Here is a 27,079-nt window from a genome sequence, read left to right as displayed (position 1 = left end):
GCATACATTTACAAGTGTTTGGCATCTATTTCACAAAGAAAATTACATCATCATTAAGGAAAATTGAGCATTTTAAGGACAGAAGAAAATGAAATATGTGTATTTCTAACAGTATTTTTTGTACTATAATAGTAATATAATAGTAATGGTTTAGTCATAGTTTTCATGCAAAACTAGGCTTACGATGATTTGTAAAATTGGGCCCAGAAGGTTTAATTGCATTCTAACATAATATGGTAAAACCAATGAAGATTAATGGATGATAATAATATGGGGAGATTTTGTACAAAGAAGAAGCAGAAAGAAATGCTTTATTTAACATGTATCTAAAAACTTCAAATATTTTAATATTGTTAAATTATATTTTGATTTAAAGAAAAATTGGGGCCAGTTATGATTTTTATGACTTGTTTAAAAACTATTCAGTCATTAATTTTTCTAAGAATTAACACATGCACCCTTTTTTTTTTATGCACCACTGAATTACTTGATGAATGTGTTCTAGGCTCGAGCAAAGTACTTGAGTGTTGGGAAGCAGATGAAGGCCTTTGAAGATAGCAGGTATGAACAGTGGAAGGAACACGTGGAACAAATTCTACCTTCATTGTTGAAGCGCAACCTTCTGATCAAACCCATACATCTTCAAAGTTGTCAGACGTTCCACCAGCAGCAGCTGCAGTACCAGCAGCAGCAGGTACAGGCCATCAGTCGCATTCAGAAACAACACACTGCTGGAGGAAGTGACGAGGTAGCTGAAAGTGGCACAGGTATTCACTTTTAGTTGGATTGTAGTCGACTGCTTACATCCAGGGTTTGATACATGGTTGAGAAAGTCACCAGCCCTAGTGGATATTGTGAACCCTGCTATATCCAATTAAGGATCAAACACACTGTCCTGGGGACTCCGTAGCCTGGAGCCAATTTCACAAAACATTGCAAGTTTATGTTTAGCAGTAACACCTCTCAAACATTTACATGTGTCTGTCATCTATTTTAAGCTGAAACATGACATCATGACAGAAGATGGATCAGTATCAGGATGAAATAAATGAAATAGGTTTATTTCAAACCACAGTGAAACCTCTCAAAACCGGACCCTCTGTAAACCGGAATTCCCTCAAAATCAGACGTTTATTGCGGCCCCCTTTTAAATATCTGTACAGAAGAGAATCTCTCTAAACTGGATACCTCTTAAAATTGGATGTTTTACTTGGTCCCAAGAGTGTCCAGTTTAGAGGACTTTCACTGTATAATAGTTGTACGGTTTGTAACTGGTTGAGTCGTAGATTTACGTTGATGTGCAAAACTTGGCTTGATGTTTTGTGAAATTGGTTCCAGGACTGCCTCTAGGACAAAATCTGGTATTTCATCTTTATGCCACATATAACAGTTAACTTGTTAAATATATTAGTGTATTTTTAAGCAAATGTATTGAAGAATAATAGTGTAGTAAAATGTAAAAGTATGTTGTTAAAAACTTTGTGTGTAGTATTTAATATCTAATATTTTAATTTTTATTGTTATTAATTGCATGTTAAATATTACAATTTATTTTGGTTTTGTTCAAACAGAAAATATGGCTTAAAAGCACTTAATGCACTTGGTATTACTACAATAAACCAAACTTAATGAACATATTAATAAATTATCAGCATTTTAAACATCTCTAGAGTAGGAAACTTAAAAAATGATCAACAAAAACTTAATTATTTTGATGAGAAGACAAGTTAAAGCAATCATTTGAAATGTTAACTTTATAATAAAATTATTAACTGGTTTCAAAATGCATTTGATCCCAACAATAATTGTAAAAAACTGACGTAATTAATAGTTGAGAATTGCTGAGCTTGATGGTTATTAACTGTATAGCTGACAGCAAGTGTTGTGAATATCACTTTTATTATTATAATTATTGCCCCTGATACATTATTTTAGTTTGGTAATGTTCATGTAAAAAAAATAATAATAATGAAAAAAAAATCTTAACTATTCATATGTTTTGTGAAATCTACAACCAACAAGTGTATGTTTTATATCTAATATTTAGCTCTGAAATCTACAACCAACAAGTGTATGTTTTATATCTAATATTTAGCTCTGAAATCTACAACCAACAAGTATATGTTTTATATCTAATATTTAGATCTGAAATCTACAACCAACAAGTGTATGTTTTATATCTAATATTTAGCTCTGAAATCTACAACCAACAAGTATATGTTTTATATCTAATATTTAGCTCTGAAATCTACAACCAACAAGTATATGTTTTATATCTAATATTTAGCTATTCAGTCTGAGCTGACAGAGACTGTTCTTCGAACATCAGATGGTGTTGGTATGTTTTCTAATATTTGTGTGACCACCTAATGCAGTACCTTTTTTCAGTATTCATTATAGAATATTATCAGCTGAACAAAAGTGAGTTGTTATATAATAGATTTTGTCATAATATTTTTAAAATGCATCAGCTATTCTATGATTACAGTTATCTCATAAATGAATTAAAGTGAATAAGAAATTAATTAACGTAAAACCATTTTTATTTGATTGAAAAAGGATTTATCTGAATCATGGTAATTAAATTGAAATCACTATTGTTCACCTGGTATAGTAATAGTTGTAAACCTAGCCAGCCATTTACCAAATTTCGTTTTTTGCTGTAATTATGATACCTGTAAAACTTTGACTGAATTTGTTTAATTGTGTGAATTGAGAATTGCAACATGTAACAGTTGTTTATTTGCACAATTACATTAATGACTTACTTGACCATGTGTTATCAAATAAAATATTAAAGAATTATGTTCGAGAAATATATTTCTTGATTCATAATAAAACTTTATTTTCTGAAGTGATCATATACAATACTTTCCAATAAATAATACAATTCTATAATAATAGTACATTAGTCATCAACCTGGAATAGAGTGAAGTTATGTTTATTTAAATGCATATACCAGATTTTATTACAGTTAATTGTATATAGTCTACAAAGGAGACAAAATATACATGTGTATGCAAATTCAGCTCACAGTGAACAAAATGTCAGATACGCAATTTATCAAAAACATTTAGAAAATTATGTCTTTACAGTATGTGGAGGTGTTAACTGTAAACATTAAAATTTGTCAATTGATCAGATACCCAAAATATATTTTATACATCTGAATTGCAAGTATGATTTGTGTGTGTAAACATCATTGGCCTACGTTCTAATTAACAAAGCACTGCAAAAACTAATGCTGTTTTTCACATTCAGTCAGTTTTACGTGTGGAAATGTTAGTGTCTTGGTAATAATGTAGGATTTAAACCACAACATTTGCAAAGAAAAAGACGTCTTTTGCCAAGTTTTGTCGACAGAGGTTTTGGGATGGTGAATAAAAAGATGAACTGTAACTTAAATCTACATTTAGAAGAAGAATTGCTCTCAGTTCAAGTTGTCATATCTAATAAATGTTAAAATATACAATAATGTTCTCGCCACGTGTAATTTTAAAATATTCTTTCGAACTGACTAATGAGCATGTTCTAAATTAAAAGCTGACAGTGTTTGACTGAGAGAAATTACCAAAGTAATAGTTGAAAAAAAAAAGATCAGAAATGATTCTGGCAATCAAGGTTATGGAATTCAAAGTAAAAACAAGTAAGATTTTCCATATAAATTTAGATATGCTGGTAGCAAGAAGCACATTTGTTAAAGTTTGTGTATTCAAGTAAATGTAATTTGAACACATGTGCAATTTCAAAAATATTAGTTCACATTGTTGAGACCAGTTAAAATTGACCTCATTGGCTTGTAATTTGTATATTTGGGTTTTATGTTGGTACTAACTCCAGTTTAGAGCAAGTACACATCCAGTGCAAAGATGAAAATATGAAAATAAATTAAAATGAATAAATATCAGTTACTTAACTATTGTTGTTTTACAAGCAATGTTTTATCAAAGGATGTACCCAGATCATCATGCTTGACTTGTTAACTAATGAGATCTTGGCCACATCAGTGTTAAACATTTGTTCATTCTTGGCCACATCATAACTGCATTAGCTGAGTTGAATATTTGTTGAAAATGATGACTCGGTGATTTTTTACTTAATAATGAAGTTTATATACCTGGCATTTATTCAGGCCTCATTTTTCATTGAATTTGACAATAATCCTATTGGATTGCAACAAAATTCCATCACAAGGATTTGATATCATATTTTAATAAGAAATTTGATTGCGGTAACACTTTACTTGTGAGGAAGAGTTTATAAATTTTCATAATAAATCTATTTTATCAATAAAAATAAAAATTAATATCAAGTGGTGGTATATTCCAGGGCTTTGAATTACACTTAAGTCACAGTGATCATTGCTGTGCCCAAGTTACAATTATATAATATATTTATAAGCACATCCAAATTAAGTATAAAGTATGTCACCCATTGAACCGCTTGTGTATTTCTGAATGTCTACAATCCCACAGCAGTTGAGTGCCTAGTCAGCACCATCTATATATCCCCTTCTGTTAATTACATCATTGCTCTGAGATAAGATTTTGTTGTGTTCATAAAAAAAGGATGTCCTGTCAACTAGTGAATTTTTGAAATTTTATTTTTGACCATGGTTACCTCATAAGTTAAAATTAAAAAATATGTTCCTCATATAAATTTTCTTTTGCCCCAGATTTAAAAAAAATGAAAATTAAATTTTAAAAAAGGTAATAATTCTACTGGAAACATGATACTTCCAGTTGTTAATATATGGTTAAAATGTTTATAATGCAACTGAAGAGAATTATTTGGAAGATCTATGTATTACACAAGCAATAAATAAGTTGCTTAAGGGATGGCCTTTTATTGTGAACCCAATAATGTACTTCAGTCTTGTAGTTGCAAGTTCACTTCTGGTTTATAATTTCTCTGATTTTATGACACTTGGCACAAATATTGTTGAAATTAGTTTGCTTATAGATGCACACAGATTTTTTATTGCCTAGAGCACAATGGCACCTCATTTTTGACTACCGGGTACTTTAATTATACCGTCTATTTTTTTTTTTCACAACAAAATTTGCTTACATGGGGCCTTTTGTAACTGTAACACAGCTGTAGTTGATATCAAATACTGAGACTCTTTTACTCTAGCTGTATTTGTATTCATCTGGATATAAACATTGGAAATCAAAATTACTAGAGACCAAATCTTATATTAACAGGAATAAGTTAAAAAATGAATAGAAATAATGTCATCTTCATGAATTAATGATATATTTCATTCATATTTTGGTTGCTTTTGTTAAATGTTTTATTTATGTGCTATGTTTGTAGTGTTTGCTTCTCAATCTGTTGGTGCATAATTGACACTTGCAAATAATATAATTTGATATTTATCTGAGACGGTCAGATATTCAAATATACAACCCACTTAACCTTAGCCCACAAGGCTACATATTTGCAGCATCAAATGAACAATTCATTAAAGAATAGTAAACCATTTTCTGGTCTACAATATCAATATATGTGTATTTAGTGTTTTCTAATCATCCTAATAGTTAGAGTAACTTGAACATTTCATTTCCTAATAATAAAAAAATCTATACTAACTAAATTATTAATTAGGAGGTAAAAGTCAATTTGAAGTACTACAAACACATTTAAACCCATACCAACTCAAAAAATTGTTTTTACTACAAATTTTTGTGTAAATGAAAAAGTTTCTTAACAAGTTGCTATCAAATTATATACAGTAATCTCATTTTTAATATGGGGGTTGAGACAAAATGCCAGAACGGCCTTAGCTGCATTGCTATCAAAATAATCGACAATGCAGTACACTGAGACTAAAGGCAGAACTGTATGTTATTTACATTGGCTGTCCCATCAGCTGTCTTCATACCTGCATTGTAAAATAAGATATAGCCTATGCAATTTGATGATAATTTGTAAAGGAACTTTTTTTATTTACACTGATTTGTTTTCTTCAAAAAAATGTATTTGTGTTGGTATGGGTTTAAAACTTAATAATATATTTTTTTATGAATTTTAATTTTATTATTTATAGTTATATGTCAATTCATCAGTTCCCTTTTCACATAAACAGACTATAATATTGTAGACAGAAAAAGAGTATTTTATAAATAATTGCAATCTTTTAAAAGGCTGTGTTAGTTGAGATGTTGCATGTACCCTAGCAACACACTCAGGATAGCCTTATATAATGAGACACTTCACCATTAATACAAGCTTTTACTCTACCATATATGCAAAAATGTTCGCGGTTAAAAGCATTCACAATCCAGCTGTCATTTTACATTTTCACAAGGAATTAATTTTGAGGGGAATTATTTTGGGGACTGTCTCCCAGTAATAAAATTAAAATTACCAATATTTACCAAACTCCTTTCAGTAACAGTTTCATATACTGTAGGCCTATTGTTGTCAAAGATGTACTTTTTAATATTATCCATTATGTGACGCTAGCAAATATTTTGAGCAATTCAGTGTTCTGTATATATTGAAGTGTGATGAATGTGAGCATTATTCACAGCTAAATTGGATGTAAGTTAGTGTGTCATTGAATTTGGGTGATATTAGTATTTTTACAATATATTTTATTTGCAAACATATTTGTGTGTATGGTATGTAGAATACATGCATCCACCCAAAATCTATCCATCCATCCATTCTTCCTTTCCATCATTGCATGCAGATGGACACACACGCACACATACACATACACAGAGAACATAGTTTAATTTTGGCATTTGTATGCCTTTTAAGGTACTTTGGCCACTTACAACACTGCATGGTATTTCTGTTTAAAAAATTAGTTTTCTTGCTTGAAATAGTAATTTTTTCACACCTAGTCACATAAAATTTAATTTAAAGTGTATAATTATCACCTACGAATTTGTCTGGCACCCCATGTCATAAAATGTTAAAATGGTCTGTGAGGATAAGAAAATGCACATGTTTGTGGTCAAATGATGTGCTCTAACTTGTCACGTGGCCTGACAGTTCACTAGGATGTATTTCTGTATTTGAGACCAGTTGGTCAGGGACATACATAAAAGATATTAACAAAAACCCAGCATCTTTGAAAACTGGCCTGTACCAAAGAGACACATTGTTTTGAACACCTTCGAGTAGACATTCAGACTTTGAAGAGACACTTGGCACACAGAAGTCAATACTCTAAGCAAGAAATGGTGAGATTCAACCACAAGTACAGTACATTGTTTTAAGAGGATTATCTACCTTAATGACATTTGAAGGTCAATGAAGGGCATGTAGTTTTCAGAGAGAATTAAGTTGGAAACTGCTAGGTAAGCATGAACATGAACATGTAGTTGCTGTTGATAATTCATGGATTATTTCGGTTTAATTGTCTATACCGGAAAAACAATAAGTAAGCATTCCGTTCTTTGTGACAGTACAGTAAATATGATTGCTTACTTATCAGTATATACAAGTACAATTATATAGTGTATTGTATTTGTGGTATAGTGCATTGTTGCAACTGAATATATGTTGACATTTAATATGCGTTTTGTTTGTTTGTTTTGTTATTGTTTTTTGGGGGTGGGTGGGGTTTTTTGGTTTGTTTTTTTAATAATTGCATATACTGTGTTTTTGCAGGAGGATTTCAAATCAAGTACCTTGTAGATTTTGATCCCCAGCTTGTTGAAATAATTTGTGAAACAAAATACATTGAACAGCTGGGATTTTCTGTGCCTGAGTTAGCAAGAAATGTTGCTTTACAGGTAAAGATTTGTATAATTTGCTGGTAAAATTAACATTATGTCACCACGGCACTGACGGCAATTGCCGTAGGTGCCCTCCTTAATTGCCGTTATGCCCCTAAAATCTTATGGTATCGACAGCAAGAAAAATGTTGCGCTGCCTTACTTGGTTTGCCACTGTGCCCTTCATTATATTTTGTTTCTTAAAACCCAGCATTTTATTATTTAGAAATGACACAAAATGTATTATGAAAAAAAATCACATCTAGCAAAGTTGGACTGCTTGTTGACACACAAAGTGACAGGTCAGTTTGTAAAACAAAACATGCTAAAATGCCAATAAAAATGTTATTTACAGCAGTTTAGTTGATGACATTTATAAATATATTCTTTGTGACTTACACTTCGGCTTGGCAAGAAGATTGGGATGTTGCGGTGTCGAACAAACTTCATTCTGTGAAGCCAGTCCTGAGTGGCAGTCCTCCTACGGGCGGTGCAGGAAAGATGAAGTAGTCTTATGCCGTGCCCGCATATTTGATGCATTCATTTATTTTATAACCCTCTAGTGCCCAAGTACTCAAAATTAATACCAAAAATTATCACATTCATTCAATGTGTTAGTGTACATTGAACACTTCCATGTTGATTTTTGAATTTTCATAAATGTGTATATACTTTTAATAATGTAATATATCTGCTACATTGGGCATTTAAGGCAAATTAGCCTTGTAAAATACATTATTATGGTATATATCTGTATCAAAAATAAACATGAGTCCAAGACCATAAAGTAAAATATTTTTTGTCTCAGAAATTTGATCGAAAGTAAGTTGCCTTCATGCCCGTCTTTTGAAAGAAAAGTTTGCCTCCATGTTCTTCCAACTTGCCTTAGTGCCGTAATGTTTGTTATTAAACCGAAGACAACACTTGCCATGCTGCCCAAAAATTGAAATTCGACCCCTGTGTAATATTTGTATGCATGATATGTTTAAGTTGTACAATTTCAGTTTCATTTTATTGCACATTATTGCTGGTGTTGGCAAACAAAGATAAGAAATATATATAACATCTATAGCAGCAACAGTGATAATAACAATATGTACAGTTCAGATGGAGACACAAAATTTAGACAGTTGTATTCATACTAGAGAACACATTTGCAAAAATCAAGAGTTGAGCCACTCCATATATAGGAGTATACTCCCTATACAAATATACTAAACAGCAAAAGAAATATATATGTTTAAATATATAGTCAAACCTGTCTATAGGGGCCACTCAAGTATCCAGGCAAAAGTGGATGTTATAAAGAGGTGGCTGTCATATCGAGAATTGAAAATTAACACAAAATCTAAGATTTTATCGTTCTGCTTCAGTAGGATAGGTCTAAAATCGATTTTAATATTCTGTTTCGTTTTTTTGTTCAGTATATATTAAAATTGTCTTTAGGTTTTAAGATCTATCTATATTACTAACTAGTGTAATAATTAAACTATATGAAATATAAAGTTGTTTGAATTGAATTACAGGAAGAAAAATACATAAAGTATGTTGACGACCTGTTGTGCATGTTGCGAAGTTTCCATGCATTGTTAGCTTCTCTGGATCCCGCCGAGGTAAACTGCACACATGCATATAATATAAGGTTTTAAAATCTAAATATTTTAGTGTGCAATTTTGGTTTGACGTGCCCGTCCAATAATATCATTGTTTATATCAGGTAATTTGATGTGTAATTATGTTGTTATTTGTTTGCATCGGGGAGTGGGTACCAGCAGTGTTGGTATCTCTGTCATTGGATTCACTGTGTACATCTTATTTCAAACCTTATATATATTATAAACTATAGTCAACATTTTTGTCATTTGGATCATTATTATTATCATATAATCCAATACTACTAAACTTCATAGATGATGTAAAAATCTGCCATTTTATTTTCATCTCCACATTTGGAAAAACCAAGAGTGCCCTTTCCTAAGCCTATCTTTTGACTGAATGTTCATCTTTTCTCAAATCAGTGTATTAAATTAAAGCAAAAATATGACAGGAACTTTCTTCTTCTTCTTCTTCTTCTTCTTCTTCTTTTTTTAATTCAGTTTTTAGAAGTAACCAAATAGGCATGTATCATAGTGTATTTATGCAGGTTATTGAACATTGTTTTGTTCTGTCTATAATCACTAATGTCAAGTGTGTCACTAAACCTGTAACATTATAGTAATAACTTTAAAGCATTTAATTTAAGATTATTCAATGAAACAATGTATTATTTGACATTAAATTTCAAAATGTGTTATGGTCATTACAGTTACATCTCACTGAGTTAGCCATAGCAACACAATTTTCTGCATGAATGTAAAATGATGTAGTCAGGGAATGACACAAATCTGATAATGTCATTCTGTAAAAATTTGTAATGAGTGTTACTGTTCAAGAACTAAAAAATAATTGAAAATAAAATATAATTTTATTATTAATAAGTATGTTTTAACTGTTCAAGAACCAAAAATTAATTGAAAATAAAATATAATTTTATTATTAATAAGTATGTTTTAGCTTTAATAATAATGGTTGTTATTTCTTTAGGTTCCTTAAGGTATGAAAAAAAGAAGTGAATGAAATCATTTCTTAATTAATTTACATTTTAGGCAACACTATTGGAGGACAATGTTCGAGAACTGAGACGTGTTTTGAGGCCAGGTTCAAAGAGACTCAACTGGAACTCATTGGGCATTAGTGACTACATCAATAAATGTCGAGCTGTAAGTTAGGCTTCGTTTTTCACTGTTATATACTTTCCAAACAAAATGTTTACAATTTAGTCACTTGGGCTTTTGATTTATGATTGCCTTTAATTTTAATTTTTTAATATATGATAGATAGTTCCATTTAAGTGACAAAATGGAATGGATCACTACATAAATATAATCTTCTCATTTATAGCTAAAGTAGGGTCAGTTAACTAAATGGTGTTTTTATGCGCCCGTCTATGATGGGTCGTATTATGGTATGGCATTGTCCATCCATACGTCCATCTGTTAACATTTTTTTTGTCCAGACCATATCTTACATATGGATGCATACAGGACCATCAAACCTCACATGCAGGAACAACTTGTGATGACGGTGTGTCATGCAGTATTACAAGGTCACTGTGACCTACTTTTCACGATCTGCTGTGCAACATACCGTATATCGCTGTGTATTAGCCGACTTTTTGATACAAAAATTATCAAGTCAAAGGCTGGGGTCGGCTTATCTAAGGAGTCAACATTTTATTGGAAATGTAAAGTTAGAATAGTGACGTCACGGCTCGAATCAATCTATTGTCATTATTGTGCTCTGCATTTCCGCTTTCATAAAGGTTTAATATTGCATTTTAACACAAGCTATTACAAATAAAAGATATTAAAATTGTATATATATGTTCATCTTTAATAAATGTTGGTGTTTAAAAGTTATTTAGTAATATTTATCTGTTTAAACAACAATAAATGGTGACGGATCAAAACAATTTCGGAAAACTTCGCAGGTCATGTGTCATTACAAAACTGCTTACTAAACCGGTGAACACGTTAATTGTTCCAGCTTCATTTGTTTTGTTTGTCGGATTGGGATTAATCGACAGGGGTGGTTGGGTATGGTAGGGTATAGTCGACTAGTAATGAAAAGACCGATTAGCACAATCAACAATGCAAACAGTCACTGTGTTTTTAACGTGTGGCTGCAATCAAGAATGTTTAGGTATATTTCGCTATCTTGGTACTTATATTTTACGAGAAATAAATTAACCGGACACCGTTTCTATAAATAGAAATCGGCTACTGCTTCCGGATAAGTTTGCTGTGACAAATCACGTTTGAAAGCAGATGTAATTTGTCATTTTGTAGACCACACAGACATCTGACTTGGTTAGTTTTATATAGGGGGGTCGGCTTATATACAAGGTCTATAATTTTAAAGCCGATTTGGAGGGTGAAACTAGGGGGTCGGCTAATGCATGGAGTCGGCTAATACACAGCGATATACGGTAGCAGTAAATCCTTGTCCGGATCATATCTTGCATACAGGACCATCAAACCTCACATGTAAGAACAACTTGGGATGGTGGTGTGTCATATACAATTACTAGGTCATTGTGATACAAATAAATCAAATAATTTGTCTATATATATATATATTAAAATGGTAGCCATTTTGAATTTCAAGATGGCTGCCAAGATCAGACAACAATTTTCTTTGTAACAAAAGAATCAACTTGGCACATAGATGTAAACTTAGACCAAAATTATTTTTCTGTGTTAAGTGGGAGTAAAGATAGAGAAAAAATATATATTGAAATGATGTCCATTTTGAATTTCAAAATATATATCTTTGAATTCGCTAGCATAAAATGTTTTAAAGACCCCCAAAATATGTTTCTGTGTTAAATGAGAGTGGAGATATATAAAGAAAATATATGAAAATAATGACCATTTTGAATTTCAAGATGGCTGACATGATAGTGGTCAGAAAAAATGCTACCAATGGATTTCTGGTTCAGGTAGGTCATGGGAACATATGACCAAAATTTTATTAACTTGAGCCAAAAAAAAAGGAACCTTCAAAAATTTAACATAACTACCTGGACTAATATTCACATAATTGAATCATACCTGTACCATATTCATTAATATCTATGGTTTTCCATCAAACTCCTGACAGGCATATCATATACTTCACTGGTACTCTTGTCTTACTTGTGATAGATTAATGCAATGTTTGGGATATCTGACTCCATGCTGATGTTACATTGACATATGTGGGTTTTTTCAGGCCATTGCCAAATTTGAGTCACTGGTGAATCAAATTCAGAAGAATGCACGTGATATCAATCAGCGGCTGGTGATGTTGGAGCATGGACAGCTTTTCATAGGCCCTCCACCAAATCCAAATGCTTCCGACATTCTCCCCAGCTGTAAGGTAAGCCAGACTGAATCAAAAATAAATAAAATCTGTTGAAACAAAATAAAACAAAACAAAGAAAATGTGTGTTTCAAGCTATTTTCATGTATACACCCCCCCCCCCCCCCCCCCCCCCCCCCACAACTGTTATAAAGAATAATTATGCTGCATTATAGCATTTGTTTTGTGGTCATTTTTGTTTTAAAAGAATATGATTTCTCTTAATCTGTGTCCTGGTGGTTTTTATGAATTTGTCTTCTTGTATATCAGGTCCTAATCAAACTGACGAAACATAGGGGTTTTTCACCCAAAGTTGGCTCATATATATTGCCAAGTTATTAACAGAAGTGAGAAGTGAAAGTCGTCATAATATTTTGGATCTTATCCGATTTCAAAATAAAATCATGCAACAGATGTCAAGACACCAAAGTCCTTGTTAAGTGTCATATCTCTTGCAACACCTGGTCAGTCTGTTGTATTGGTGCCAGACTAAACAACAACACATGTCCATTGCAGCGCTGTTTGTGGTGACCAGTCAAGCATTATATATAATAGTTTTCAGCCAGAAAATACGAATTATTACTTTCATTTTAACATAACGGTGATACATTAATTATCAGTAACTTATTATTAAAAATATTCAGTTGTTTTGATTAATATTTATTACTGAAAGTAGTAGTATTTTCTAACTAAATATTACGATTTGAAATGAGTGCATAATTCGGAATGAACAAACATTTCCGAATGAACATGGAAAATGACTAAACAATATGAAATGTACCAATACTTCACCTACTTTGACCACACTTGTCCTCTTTCTCCCGAGAATGAAGAAGTCATGTCTGCTGCTCTTTCAATTCTATATATTCTGTATATTAGAATAGCCATTTCAGTTCTTTATGTCATAATGATCCAAGCTTTCATGGGTATTGCTATCTCCTTTTTGTTGAGAAGACTGTGTGTATATTTCATGCTATTAAATAAGTTTCACTTAACTTTTTATTATTTAACCTAACATATGTACTGTTGATTAATATTAAATTCTTAATTGTGACAGAACCAGAAGAATTCCATAAAATGAAATATATTTGTAAAATAAATATCCCACTTTTGTCTCCACAATTTGTTATTTTAGGTTATAACTTAAAAATTTGAGCACTTCAGGTACTCTTGATACATACATGTTTTGCATTAGTTTGATATTTTTGCTGTAGTAAGTCAGTATAATAATTTTAATACCTAAAATTTATATCTTTAGGAGTTTTTTGAACACATTGAAAAGGAACGTGCAAAAGATTTTGAAACGTTGGCAAGAAAGTACCGAGCAATTGGACCGCTGTTGACGAAGATGGAAGGACTGGTTGTACACACCAACACTGGCAAGTCTCCCAAGCTGAGCCAGTATTATGCATACTGGGAGAGGAAAGTCTATGACGCTCTCACAAAGGTATTCCATTTTACTTGATGTGTACTAGAATATTAGCAGGCATTGGAAAATCATGCATGTAATGTCTACAGGATCCCATCTCCAGGTTCTTATAGTTTGACATTAGCTGGAGTATCCATGTTCTTGTCTTGCCATACCAAAGCTAACAGGTGAGACACAGTTATTATTTATCCAATGGTTATGTTGTCAACTTTAGCATTTTGCTCCAACTTTAAGCTTTCAAGTAAAGGTGCTGAGGAATTAATAAAAGTTTACTTTTACCATAATACTACTATATACTATATACCCCAAAATATTAAATAGTTACAATTTGTTTTTTAATGGAAAATAAAATTGTTTATTGTTCTCTTTAATAACATTGTTTCCCATTGACAAACAATTTAATGCATGCATTACACAGTATTCATGCCTACTGGACTAAATTAACCAGCTTTTGCATAGTGCTAGATAAATCTGTCTGGCCCCCCAGGGCTAAACTATTTCTAAATATGCATGATGTGATAACTCATATTTTACTACGATTGATGTCAGAACTTGTGGGTTTTTAGAATTCTGTTGAATTACTTCTTCTCCAAGTTGCCATTTCACATTGAATCATTGTTTCAAAGATATTTAAATAAATTAATATTTTTAACTTTATATTTATGGTTAAGTTGTGACATTTTATGTTGTTGTATAATGTGAATTATATTTTTCTGCATATGATTAAATGAGTTTGTAAGTGAAGCATTCAAGAATTGTTCTAGAATAAACAAACCTTAGCTTACAGAATTAATATTTTGTTACTGTTAATTAAATTGGCATTGGGATAAATGTTTTGTCAATCAGGTTGGAATTGCCGTATCTGTACTTTACAACAGTGATAGATTCTGTTATTCTTGCTAATGGACTGAATTAGCCAGCTTTTGCACGGTGCTATATAAATCTGTTTAGCACCGCGGTGCTGGATGATTTCTACATACGTGTGACGTCATAACTCATGTTTTAAAACGATTGACATCATAACTCATTGTTTTCAAACTTCTGTTTGCCATTTCATGTTGTATCATTGTTTTAAAAATATTTAAACAAATTAATATTTTCAACTTTATATTTATTGTTAAGTTGTTACATTTTTATGTCGTTGCATAAGGTGGACTATATTTTTCTGTGTATGATTACAAAATTATTCTTTTGTTACTGTAATTAAATGGGCAAGAAAAAGAATCAATCACCGTTGTGAGTTGTAGATAAGGCAATTCCAACCCTCAGGACAAAATGTTTTTGTAAGGACTGGTAAACCTTGGCCCTCCCAAAAAACATTTTGTCCCTCGGGTTGGAATTGCCTTATCTATGCCTCACAACAGTGATAGATTCTGTTAGTATATACCAGCAAGTGATGTGTGGTATTATTAATGTTTCTTCTCTTCCAGATGGTGAGCAAAAACCTGCTCCGATTCAATACATCACTGCAAGGGGATAAGCCGTTGTTCCAGGTTGAAACTTTACTTGCAGCTCCCGATGTTGTCCTGCATCCACAGGCCAATGAAGTGTACAAGGTCACACTGCAGTGTGTCAGGGACTGTGTTGAAGGGTACTAAAACCCTTTTACTTTTTACTCTTTTTTTTCTGTTTTAAATTATAGATGTTAGTGAAGAATGGACTCTGTACCCTATTTTGTCATTTATGTGTTTTCAGTACAAAAATATAAATAATTTTCATTTTTAAAACCTCGTATCCAGTCCATACCTTCCCAGTAGATATTCTGGATTAGCTGAGATCTTTACTTTAAAAAATAATCATTAATCAAATATTGTAGGACATCAGTAACATCTATATTGTGCAAGTTTGCATGTAAACACATTTACACTTTTTTCACAGAATAATCTTATTGTTAACTTAAAAAATACCTTGGCCTGTTAGTAGTATTTTATACACTGAACAGATTGGCAAATCTTCAGATTTTGAAGTGAAGCCTTGAATTGTAGCTTTACTTAATTGGTAGCCCTGCACATATTTTGTTATAAATAGAAAGCTGAGTTTGTGGCCTTTCATTATATCAATATATGAGTTGTATATACTTCTGTGATTCCCAAATGAAATTATGCATAGTTCTAGATATATTTCCTGATAATTAGAATTTGACAGCTCACAAAAAAAGAGAACAATTTAACACATTTTAATATTTAATCTTAGCAAAAATATTTAGTAGTATAAAAGTTAAGCCACAATTGAATGCTGACATGAAAATCTGATCATGGTCGGGCTATACCTGTAAATTATATTGCACCACATGCATCATATTGTTTATTTGTTTCTTCTTCTTTGCAGAACAAAAAACTTTGTACGATGGATGAATGGTACATGCATAGAAACATTACCACAAAAAGTGGAAGGAGAAGATGAGCCGTATGTGTTCAGTTTTTTCCGTGACATTTCATCAGACCCAGATATAATTGAACTGGTGGAAGTTGTGGCAAACAACATGAAAAATACTCTCACAAACTTGCAGCGATATCTCAACAGGTGGAAAAAATACAGGATCATTTGGAAACCTGAAAAAGTAAGTGCACTAACACTTTCAATTGTATTTGTTACTTGGACATAATTACAATTTATTTTACTAATAGGTTTTGTTGTTTGTTATTTCTGTTATATATATTTTTTAATTATGAGTAAAATGCTGCTTTCTGAAATAATTTTTGATTGCTTATTTATAAATTTGAGCATTAATGTCATCAAAACCTGTCCTCTAAGCACGATTCCAGTTTTGTTGTTGACCCTTTTGTTCATACGGTTGACTTACATGACAAGCATCCTTTGAATAACCGTAGTGTCAAAACGATTTGCAAGCTCATATATAACAAGAATGCTTGACCATCCCCACCTCCCCTGCCACCCTCCGTCCCCAATGCTATGTGATTTCACCAACATTATTTTTTTTTTTTTTAATTATTATTTTTTAATTATTATTTTTGTTAATTTATATTTTTGGTTATTTTGTTTCTTTGGCAATAAATACAAGATTAACTGCTGGCTAAACATGCCCATGAACATAGGGGTAGATTCAACTGTGGTAAGTAACTATTAAGCCAACCTTTTGTTGGTAAAGCATGCTACCATACACTGGTTTTTATACTGTTCATTAAACTGAATGACCACCTTGGAAATCGGTCAAAATAATTTGCAAACATTTTAGCAAAAAACGGCTGGCTGAACATAGGTCGGATCGGCAAGACTGGAAAATGTGTTAACTGGGGTTTTTTGTAACCCGACCACAGAACATTACTGTTACGGATGAACATAATGGGCTGAATTTACAAAGCCTGGTTATGTCTTCCTAACTACATAACATTTACAATGCTTAAATTCGGCCCATTAATACGATTCGGTAATAGTACTAATCTTTCAGCTAGTTTCACAGACTGGCACGGTTAGTGACTTAAAGAAGGGTTGTTGTTGGGTTTTTTGTTTTGTTTTTTATAATATACATTAGCCATGAACTTCATTATATGTAGGATGCCTTTTAATTGTAATGAGTGGGAAGCAAATTGCTGAAATGTCACCAACTACACTTAAAGTGGTGACCTATCACTAACCATAATGGTGTGATTGTAAAACCTCTCATTAATATTGTTAAATTCCGTCATTGAGAAGCTTTACCGATGACATACATTTTTATTCAGCAGAACAAAAATGCAATTGATGACGTCCCCGACGGACTACATTTTATTTCTCAAGGATGGCAATTGTCAGTGCAGGCACTGCTGAATAAGATTTTCTTTTCTTTTTTTCGATACATTTATCCAGGTGAGCATGTCTCAACTGCCTAATAAACGTTTCTCGCCTCAGTCTAAACCCCTCCCCTGCTAAAATTCCTGCACACACACCTGCAGTAGTCCTGTATGTGGTGTCTCCGTAAAAACAACAAAAAAACAACAACAAACAAATTAAAAATAAATAAAATAAATATACTTGTTTATTATTTTATTTCAGCGAATTCGCCTATTTTGTCAGGAAATAATATATTTTTGTTATTTGCCATGTACAATGTATATAGGTGGTCTTTATTTGCCAAGACTATACACGGCGGTCATGTGTATAAAATTCAAGATACATTGCATCGCCGCTGTATACATAGTCTCATTTAGCCATATGTTTTAGACTTCCCATAAAAGAGTTCCAAGATTTAAAATGAAATTTGCTCAGAGGTTGTCATGAGATTCCCTTCATCATGATTCATTTAAAATGAGCTCCGTGGTCTAGTGGATAAGCTGCTGGACAATCACGCTGACGACAGTGCTTCAAATCCCGTCAAAGCTGGCTCACACATTCATTCATCTTTCTCATCTATCACCCTCTGGCTATCATTCTCATATCTTAATATATAAAACTTTCCAATTTCTCCCAATATTTCAATCTGTTTCGACCCTTTTTGTCAGTTTCCTCTGACTGTCTTCTGAGCTGTCCACACTATCACCTACCTGTCTCAACTTCCTCCACGAGTGCAGTCTCTGTGTATTTTCCTGCACCCACCTGGCATCCTCGTCCTCTGCTAACTAACGACCACCGGTAGTAGGGGTGCATAGTAGGTGGTTACAATGCCTGAAGTAACTACTGAACACTCCCCGAAGTGGTCAGACTAAGCCCACAGCTAAAGCTGATGGGGAACGACAGGTGTGTGGCACAGATAGTCACAAGAGACAAGCACCTGTCATGGTTGTAGATTCAAGGACTGGGATGTGGAGGTAGACAGCGAAAGAAGTTGAAAGTTAGGAGGAGTTGCCAGATCGGGAAGAAATGAGATTGAATGCAAAGGAGAGAAAGGAAAGGGGGCAGTGGGATAAAAAAAAAGAAAAACGTTTTGGATGATACAGTATCAAGGTTTGATATTCTAAATGAATGTAATTTTCATTTATAGTCCCTATTTAGAGAAATAGGGCCCTTTAAATTGGTGATTGTATGCCCTTAAATCAAGGGTGGTTTTGTCATTTTTCGTTTTTAGAAAACTGTCTAACATATGCTGATGTTTTATCTTTATAAACAGCTTCAGATTGCAGAGAAATGGATACAGAAAGGACTGACAGTGGTTCAGTTTGATGACAGATTTCAGTATTACAACAAGACAATAGACGAAGTGGATGCCTTGCCCATTACGAAAGATCAGGAGTGTATTCGTCTAAATATGGCCCCTCTGGCCATGTCTGTCAAAGATCATGCCAGACAATGGATTCAGTGTCTTGGCAAGTTGCTTCGAGATTCTGCCAAAGAGAGTCTCTATGATCTCCGAGATATGCTTGATGTGAGTGTTTTGTTTTAGTTAACAGAGAGTCTCTGTGATCTCCAAGATACACTTGATGTGAGTGTTTTGTTTTAGTTAACTGAGAGTCTCTGTGATCTCCGAGATACACTTGATGTGAGTGTTTTGTTTTAGTTAACAGAGAGTCTCTGTGATCTCCGAGATATGCTTGATGTGAGTGTTTTGTTTTAGTTAACAGAGAGTCTCTGTGATCTCCGAGATACACTTGATGTGAGTGTTTTGTTTTAGTTAACTGAGAGTCTCTGTGATCTCCGAGATACACTTGATGTGAGTGTTTTGTTTTAGTTAACTGAGAGTGTCTATGATCTCCGAGATACACTTGATGTGAGTGTTTTGTTTTAGTTAACAGAGAGTCTCTGTGATCTCCGAGATATGCTTGATGTGAGTGTTTTGTTTTAGTTAACAGAGAGTCTCTGTGATCTCCGAGATACACTTGATGTGAGTGTTTTGTTTTAGTTAACTGAGAGTGTCTATGATCTCCGAGATACACTTGATGTGAGTGTTTTGTTTTAGTTAACAGAGAGTCTCTGTGATCTCCGAGATACTCTTGATGTGAGTGTTTTGTTTTAGTTAACTGAGAGTGTCTATGATCTCCGAGATACACTTGATGTGAGTGTTTTGTTTTAGTTAACTGAGAGTGTCTATGATCTCCGAGATACACTTGATGTGAGTGTTTTGTTTTAGTTAACTGAGAGTCTCTGTGATCTCCAAGATATGCTTGATGTGAGTGTTTTGTTTTAGTTACAAGAGTCTGTATGATCTCCGAGATACACTTGATGTGAGTGTTTTGTTTTAGTTAACTGAGAGTGTCTATGATCTCCGAGATACACTTGATGTGAGTGTTTTGTTTTAGTTAACAGAGAGTCTCTGTGATCTCCGAGATATGCTTGATGTGAGTGTTTTGTTTTAGTTAACAGAGAGTCTCTGTGATCTCCGAGATATGCTTGATGTGAGTGTTTTGTTTTAGTTAACAGAGAGTCTCTGTGATCTCCGAGATACACTTGATGTGAGTGTTTTGTTTTAGTTAACTGAGAGTGTCTATGATCTCCGAGATACACTTGATGTGAGTGTTTTGTTTTAGTTAACAGAGAGTCTCTGTGATCTCCGAGATATGCTTGATGTGAGTGTTTTGTTTTAGTTAACAGAGAGTCTCTGTGATCTCCGAGATACACTTGATGTGAGTGTTTTGTTTTAGTTAACTGAGAGTCTCTGTGATCTCCAAGATATGCTTGATGTGAGTGTTTTGTTTTAGTTAACAGAGAGTCTCTGTGATCTCCGAGATACACTTGATGTGAGTGTTTTGTTTTAGTTAACTGAGAGTGTCTATGATCTCCGAGATACACTTGATGTGAGTGTTTTGTTTTAGTTAACAGAGAGTCTCTGTGATCTCCGAGATATGCTTGATGTGAGTGTTTTGTTTTAGTTAACTGAGAGTCTCTGTGATCTCCGAGATACACTTGATGTGAGTGTTTTGTTTTAGTTAACAGAGAGTCTCTGTGATCTCCGAGATATGCTTGATGTGAGTGTTTTGTTTTAGTTAACTGAGAGTCTCTGTGATCTCCAAGATATGCTTGATGTGAGTGTTTTGTTTTAGTTACAAGAGTCTGTATGATCTCCGAGATACACTTGATGTGAGTGTTTTGTTTTAGTTAACTGAGAGTCTCTGTGATCTCCAAGATATGCTTGATGTGAGTGTTTTGTTTTAGTTAACTGAGAGTGTCTATGATCTCCGAGATACACTTGATGTGAGTGTTTTGTTTTAGTTAACAGTCTCTATGATCTCCAAGATACACTTGATGTGAGTGTTTTGTTTTAGTTAACTGAGAGTCTCTATGATCTCCAAGATATGCTTGATGTGAGTGTTTTGTTTTAGTTACAAGAGTCTCCATGACATGCTGTGGCTATGGCATGTTGCCTGTGTTTGCACTGGCTTTAAAATACTCTCTTTTTTTATTTATTAAATGATGATGATGTCATATTTAGTACTAATAAAGTTATTGGTTAGTACATCCTAATGTGTTAAAAAACATGATATATTACATTAAAAAATCACGATTTTCCTAGGTTAATGATTTAAATAATGTTTTGCAGAACAAATCTGATGACCTGGATATTTCTCCAAGAAGTTTGGAAGATCTCAAATCAGTATTGTCATGTATATCTGACATCAAAGTCATGTCTCTTGATGTGGAAAACAAAATCGGAGATATACAGGAGAAATACAGAACACTCATTGTTTATCAGATTGAGGTATGTTATAACTTTTCTTTGTCTCATATCTATTCGGAATATTTTCCTTGCTCAGAATATATAGTAAGTAAATGTATTACCCCAATAATAATTTTTATTTTGCATTGATGAAATCAGAAAGCAGAATATAGGTGTTTCTTTTCTGTGAAGATGGTGACAATATTTTTCTGTGAAGATAGTGACAATGTTACTTTTTTGTGATGATTGTGACAATGTTACTTTTCTATGATGATGGTGACAATGTTCTTTTTCTGTGAAGATGGTGACAATGTTACTTTTCTGTGAAGATTGTGACAATGTTATTTTTCTGTGATGATGGTAACAATGTTACTTTTCTGCGATGATAGTGACAATGTTACTTTTCTGTCAAGATTGTGACAATGTTTTTCTGTGAAGATGATGACAATGTTACTTTTCTGTGAAGATTGTGACAATGTTATTTTTCTGTGATGATGGTGACAATGTTACTTTTCTGTGATGATGGTGACAATGTCAACCTTTGCATTTAGCTCTGTTAAATCATAATGTTCATTTTTAACTGTACATAGTGGTAGTTCTGTTGATCATTAATAGATAAATGCTTAAGGATCAAAATTATACTATTATACATTAACATATTCAGACGTATAATACATCTATGGCAAAATGGCAAAATCATTTTAATACTGATATTATCTGGCCCATTATCTATTTGAAACCATTTCTCACAACACAAGAAGTAAAATTAAGATGGTTCCAATATAGGATATTACACAGAATACTAACTACAAATATTTTTGCTTTCAAGCTAAAACTTATTGATACTGAAACATGTACATGTACCTTTTGTAAAGTAAATAAAGAAACAATAGAACATCTTTTTGGGGAATGTAACTTTGTTCAAACGTTTTGGAATTCGTTTTTTAAACTGGTTATCAAAGTACTGTAATCACTTATGTAACTTAAAACTCTCTCAAACTAGTCATATTTGGATTTAAAGACAACATTAAAATAGATACTATCTTTGATCTCTTGCTACTTCTAGCTAAGTATTTCATATATAAATGTAAAGTGCAAAATGTTGAGTTAAATATTATTCATTTTAAACAAGAAATTAAACAAAGATACTCTATAGAAAAACATTTATATTTTAATAAGAACAGTCTTAGCAATTTTTTTACTAAGTGGTCATTGTATCAATCATTAGTTGAAAATATTTAATATAATAAATTTTTTATTATTATTATTATTTTTAAAGTCCTCTCGGTCTCGAGCAACAGATGTAATACATAGTAATTTAATAAAACATCTACTTCTCACAGTATCACAGAACATTAATAAACTATAATACAAACTGATAGGAAACTAATCACATGTATACACTTGTTATCAAGCTATGTTGCGTGCTGGTGTATGTGTGTGTATGCTTTTCTAATGTTAGAACTGTCTTGCTGTCCTGTTTTACTTCATCTTTCTCTCCGTCTTTCTCTCTGTCTCTCTGTCTCTCTTTCCCTCTCTCCTTTATTTCTCCATCCCTCTTTCTATGAAAAAAATGTACAATCAATCTGAACATATTTACTCTAACAATACTCATTATGTATTATATAGATATTTAATGTCATTTATGTTCATCATTATCTGTAAGATAGTGATTCAGAGCCCCGTCCCTGACACTATTGACATTTCTGGGCCAATAAAAATAAATATAAAAAAATAGATAAATGCTTTTGTATATTCACAACTGGTTCAGTAACTGTTTTTTAGTGGGCTTAGACCACAAATATGGTCATTCAGTTCATAATTAATACATATGCATGTGTTGTATACATTAAGAATTATGTGAGTAGACGATGAAGAAGAGAGAATAGTGACATACTCGTTGTTTTCTGTTCTGTTCGTATGTCGGTTATGCCATTTTTAATTTCGAGTGAACCACCAATTCAGGTTGAAAATGTAGTTTTAAAATCATGATAGCCAGCAGCATTAGTTAAAGGTATTACTGGTCCTTAACAACTTGATGGAGTGATGGAGAGTCAGGCTGATAGATCCCATTAAATGACAAAGTCTGATTCCAAAATGTTCTAGACTGATTTTTGAACACTTGATTCACAGCACATCCATGGTCAAACTGAAAATACTATCTCGCGACACAGTTGTTTTGTTTAAATTACATTTGGAATGTCAGTGTAGTACAGAACCATAGTACAAATGTGTTAGGATTAAGTAACTTTCTGTTTGGGAAAATATAATTTATATTGATAATGCTTTATTACTTAGGTAAAAATCATGTGAACTGACGTCCGGTTATGTAATTATATGTCTGGATGTGTGTGAAGAATAGATTAAGCATTTGCCTCCTTACTGTTAGGTTTCAGAGGAAGAGAGAGAACTTCAGTCTAACATGCCAAATGTCTGGGATGAGTTGGTGCTCAAGTCGAAGAATGTTGATGCTAGTCTGTTGGTTGTCAAGAAGAAGTTTACTGAGGTATAATAACAGTGTACTTTATAGGTTAATAGTTGAATTGTTTTCAAAATATAATCCACATTAGTTTGTTAACAATTTGATTTCTTTAATGATTTAGTAATTTAGTTTTGAATAAAAATGTCTTATAAATTTTAAAGCAAAAATACTCTCTTTTTTTTCTGTGTATATATGCATAACTCAATCTGGGGATCAGATATTTGATGTGAAGCTTTATCAGAAATAAATACTTGCTTAACTTTATTATTGATTGTATTTGAGAAAACAAATCATTTACATTTTCTCCTACAGATTACACAAGATGAAATCAAACAGTATCGTAAAGATCTGGAACAATTTGCAGAAAGATTTCAAATGGAAGGCCCTGTTTCCTGTGGTACAGATTTAGATAAAGGTGGGAACATTGTACAGATTATTGTTTTATAGATTGGACACAGTTGCAGTTCCAAGCAGCATGAAACATTTTATAGAAATTATTTAAAGTTTAATGTATATCAAGTAATTAGGTATTTAATTTTGTTTTAGATCCATAACATCCAAATAATGAATAAGGAATGTCATGATAAGTAAAGAAAATGTAATGTAGGGTTAAAATAAATTTGTCAGTTTTATGAGGTGGAAATTATGACTAGGAATTAAAATATTGTAACTCTAAATAACAGTACTGTTGATAAGAAAACAAAAACAAAGCTATGTTTAATTTCATTTCATATTACAAGACAGGTTTCTAATATCTGATCAAAAGAAATTATGATTTTTGTTTTTTTTAAAGTGCAGCCAGGCATAAAAATATTTATTATATATATTGCAATGAAATATATAGATCTACAGAAACCGTAAATGTGATATTCAGTGAAAAGTCATATTTTCACTATTTTAGTTGCCATGAAAATATAGAAATCGTATTTACTTTTTTGTAAAAGTTCATGATTAAATTATCTCCCTTTGTGTTGTTTCTTCATATTTAAGTTTGATGATTACCAATGCATCTGATCATATTTGAAAAATAAAAAAATGTAATCTAAACAATTGTACCTATAAAAAAGGGATATGAAGTGCAATTACGATAAAATATCTAAGACAAATTGAATACAAAGCTAAATATTTATGATACAATGTCCTGTCATTGAGTGTAAGTTAAAATTAAACAGTGTTCGATTCATTTTGTTTTTGTGGGGCTTGTTTGGAGGATTGCTTTGTCAGGTATGTTTGCCCAGCAGTATTATTAAATAAATGTTAATTTAATCAAATAAAATAATTTGATTCAAATTTCTTTTAAAAAGTCTATGGTCAAGTAAATGTTTTGGAAAAGTTCCTACAGAAGAAATATATCACAGCATTACATGTTTTCAATAGGATAAGCAAAAGATATTAACAAAAAGTGAAAGATATTGTCAAAAATTAGGAAAGATGTATATAATAAATAGACCATTTCATAGTATTTTGTCTAATACGATTTTTATGTCAACTCGTGATGTGTGAAACCATATTTTCACTCATTGCTTCACAATTTGTAAAAGTATGGTTGTCACACATTTCTCATTGACATAAAAAATCGTACTAAAAAACCCCATGAAGTAGCCTCAATATATAGACTAATGTTTAAAATTTGAGTTAACTGGGGTTTTTTAATACATTTTGATATTATGTGGGGGTTTTGGGGGTTTTTTTTTTACAGGGTGGGATGTACCCCAGTGGTAAAGCACTTGCTTGATGCGCGGTCGGTCTGGGATCAATCCCTGTCGGTGGGCCCATTAGTATATCATGTCATATAGTATGTGCTATCCTGTGGGATGGTGAATATAAAAGATGCCTTGCTACTAATGGAAAAATGTAGCAGGTTTCCTCTGTGAGACTATATGTCTGAATTACCAAGTGTTTGACATCCAATAGCCAATGATTAATAAATCAATCTGCTCTAGTGGGGTAGTTAAACAAAAACTAAACTTCAATCTGTAAAAATTACCAAATGTTTGACATCCAATAGCCAATGATTAATAAATCAATGTGCCTTAGAGGTGTCGTTAAACAAAACAAACTATTTTTGTTTTATTGTGGTAACCACTCATCTAATACATGAACTTTAACTTATTGGTTCTCATAGTGATGACATGGTGTTTGGTTTTGTTTTCTGTGAACTGCAGGTCTTGAGCTGATGAAGCAGTATCGTACTGAGCTGGCTGAGTATGAGGAGCACCGCCAGGAACTGGCCAATGCAGAAAAGCTGTTTGACTTGCCTATCACCATGTACCCAGATCTCCTTGAAGTCCAGAAACAGATGAAGGCTTTGGAACAGATCTATGCTTTGTATGAAGAGCAAAAGGTAATGCTTGTATTTTAATGTTTGATTTACAAGTTTAATAGCATTTCACCAGGTGAACATGTGTGAAACCCAATACCTGATGGTGTCTTTGTGCTGGGGTGTCATTTTCACCAGGTGAAAGTTTTAAGTGCACCTAACATTAAATAGTGAATTGAATACTGCCACACCAGCCATTAGTGAGAAAGATGTAACTGGGTCAATGTAATCTACTTTTCATAGAAATCCTTGTCCGGACCATATCTTCCTTATCAATTCATATAGGACCGTCAAGGCTTGCCTGCAAGTACAGCTTGAGATGGTGGTGTGTTGTATACCATAACCAGGTCACAATTACCTACTTTTCATAGATTACTGCAATTAAAAGAAAATTCATGTCCGGATCATATCTTTCTTATCAATTCATATAGGATCATCAAGGCTTGCATGCAAGTACAGCTTGGGACGGCAGTGTGTTGTGTACCATTAATAGGTCACTATGACACACTTTTCATGGTTTTAAATAATACACCTGCTGTTTTACTTAATATAAATGTGTCACCATTGTACCCATTCTACAAATCTATTCCCATCAGTAGTTGATTCAAAACAAAGTGTTAATCCATCCTGTTGCACAAATGTTGA

The 27,079-nt window shown here is 32.6% G+C and overlaps 1 protein-coding gene across 1 annotated transcript in view; it reads left to right on the top strand.

Annotated features, from left to right (window-relative positions):
• The window catches only part of LOC121368270 (dynein heavy chain 10, axonemal-like), a 123,635-nt gene that overhangs the window by 16,991 nt on the left and 79,565 nt on the right, over positions 1 to 27,079 (top strand). The window contains exons 10-22 of the mRNA XM_041492927.1: positions 506 to 767; positions 7,631 to 7,755; positions 9,264 to 9,350; positions 10,383 to 10,496; positions 12,550 to 12,696; positions 13,937 to 14,125; positions 15,538 to 15,698; positions 16,436 to 16,667; positions 19,152 to 19,406; positions 21,516 to 21,674; positions 24,022 to 24,138; positions 24,427 to 24,529; positions 26,280 to 26,458. Of these exons, the coding sequence (XP_041348861.1) occupies positions 506 to 767; positions 7,631 to 7,755; positions 9,264 to 9,350; positions 10,383 to 10,496; positions 12,550 to 12,696; positions 13,937 to 14,125; positions 15,538 to 15,698; positions 16,436 to 16,667; positions 19,152 to 19,406; positions 21,516 to 21,674; positions 24,022 to 24,138; positions 24,427 to 24,529; positions 26,280 to 26,458 (2,130 nt within the window). The remainder of the gene's footprint in view (positions 1 to 505; positions 768 to 7,630; positions 7,756 to 9,263; positions 9,351 to 10,382; positions 10,497 to 12,549; positions 12,697 to 13,936; positions 14,126 to 15,537; positions 15,699 to 16,435; positions 16,668 to 19,151; positions 19,407 to 21,515; positions 21,675 to 24,021; positions 24,139 to 24,426; positions 24,530 to 26,279; positions 26,459 to 27,079) is intronic.

This window comes from Gigantopelta aegis, chromosome 3 (assembly GCF_016097555.1).
Source record: "Gigantopelta aegis isolate Gae_Host chromosome 3, Gae_host_genome, whole genome shotgun sequence".
Lineage (NCBI taxonomy): Eukaryota > Metazoa > Mollusca > Gastropoda > Neomphalida > Peltospiridae > Gigantopelta > Gigantopelta aegis.
Note: the sequence above shows the minus strand (reverse complement) of the source record. Positions and strands in the feature narration are given on the sequence as shown.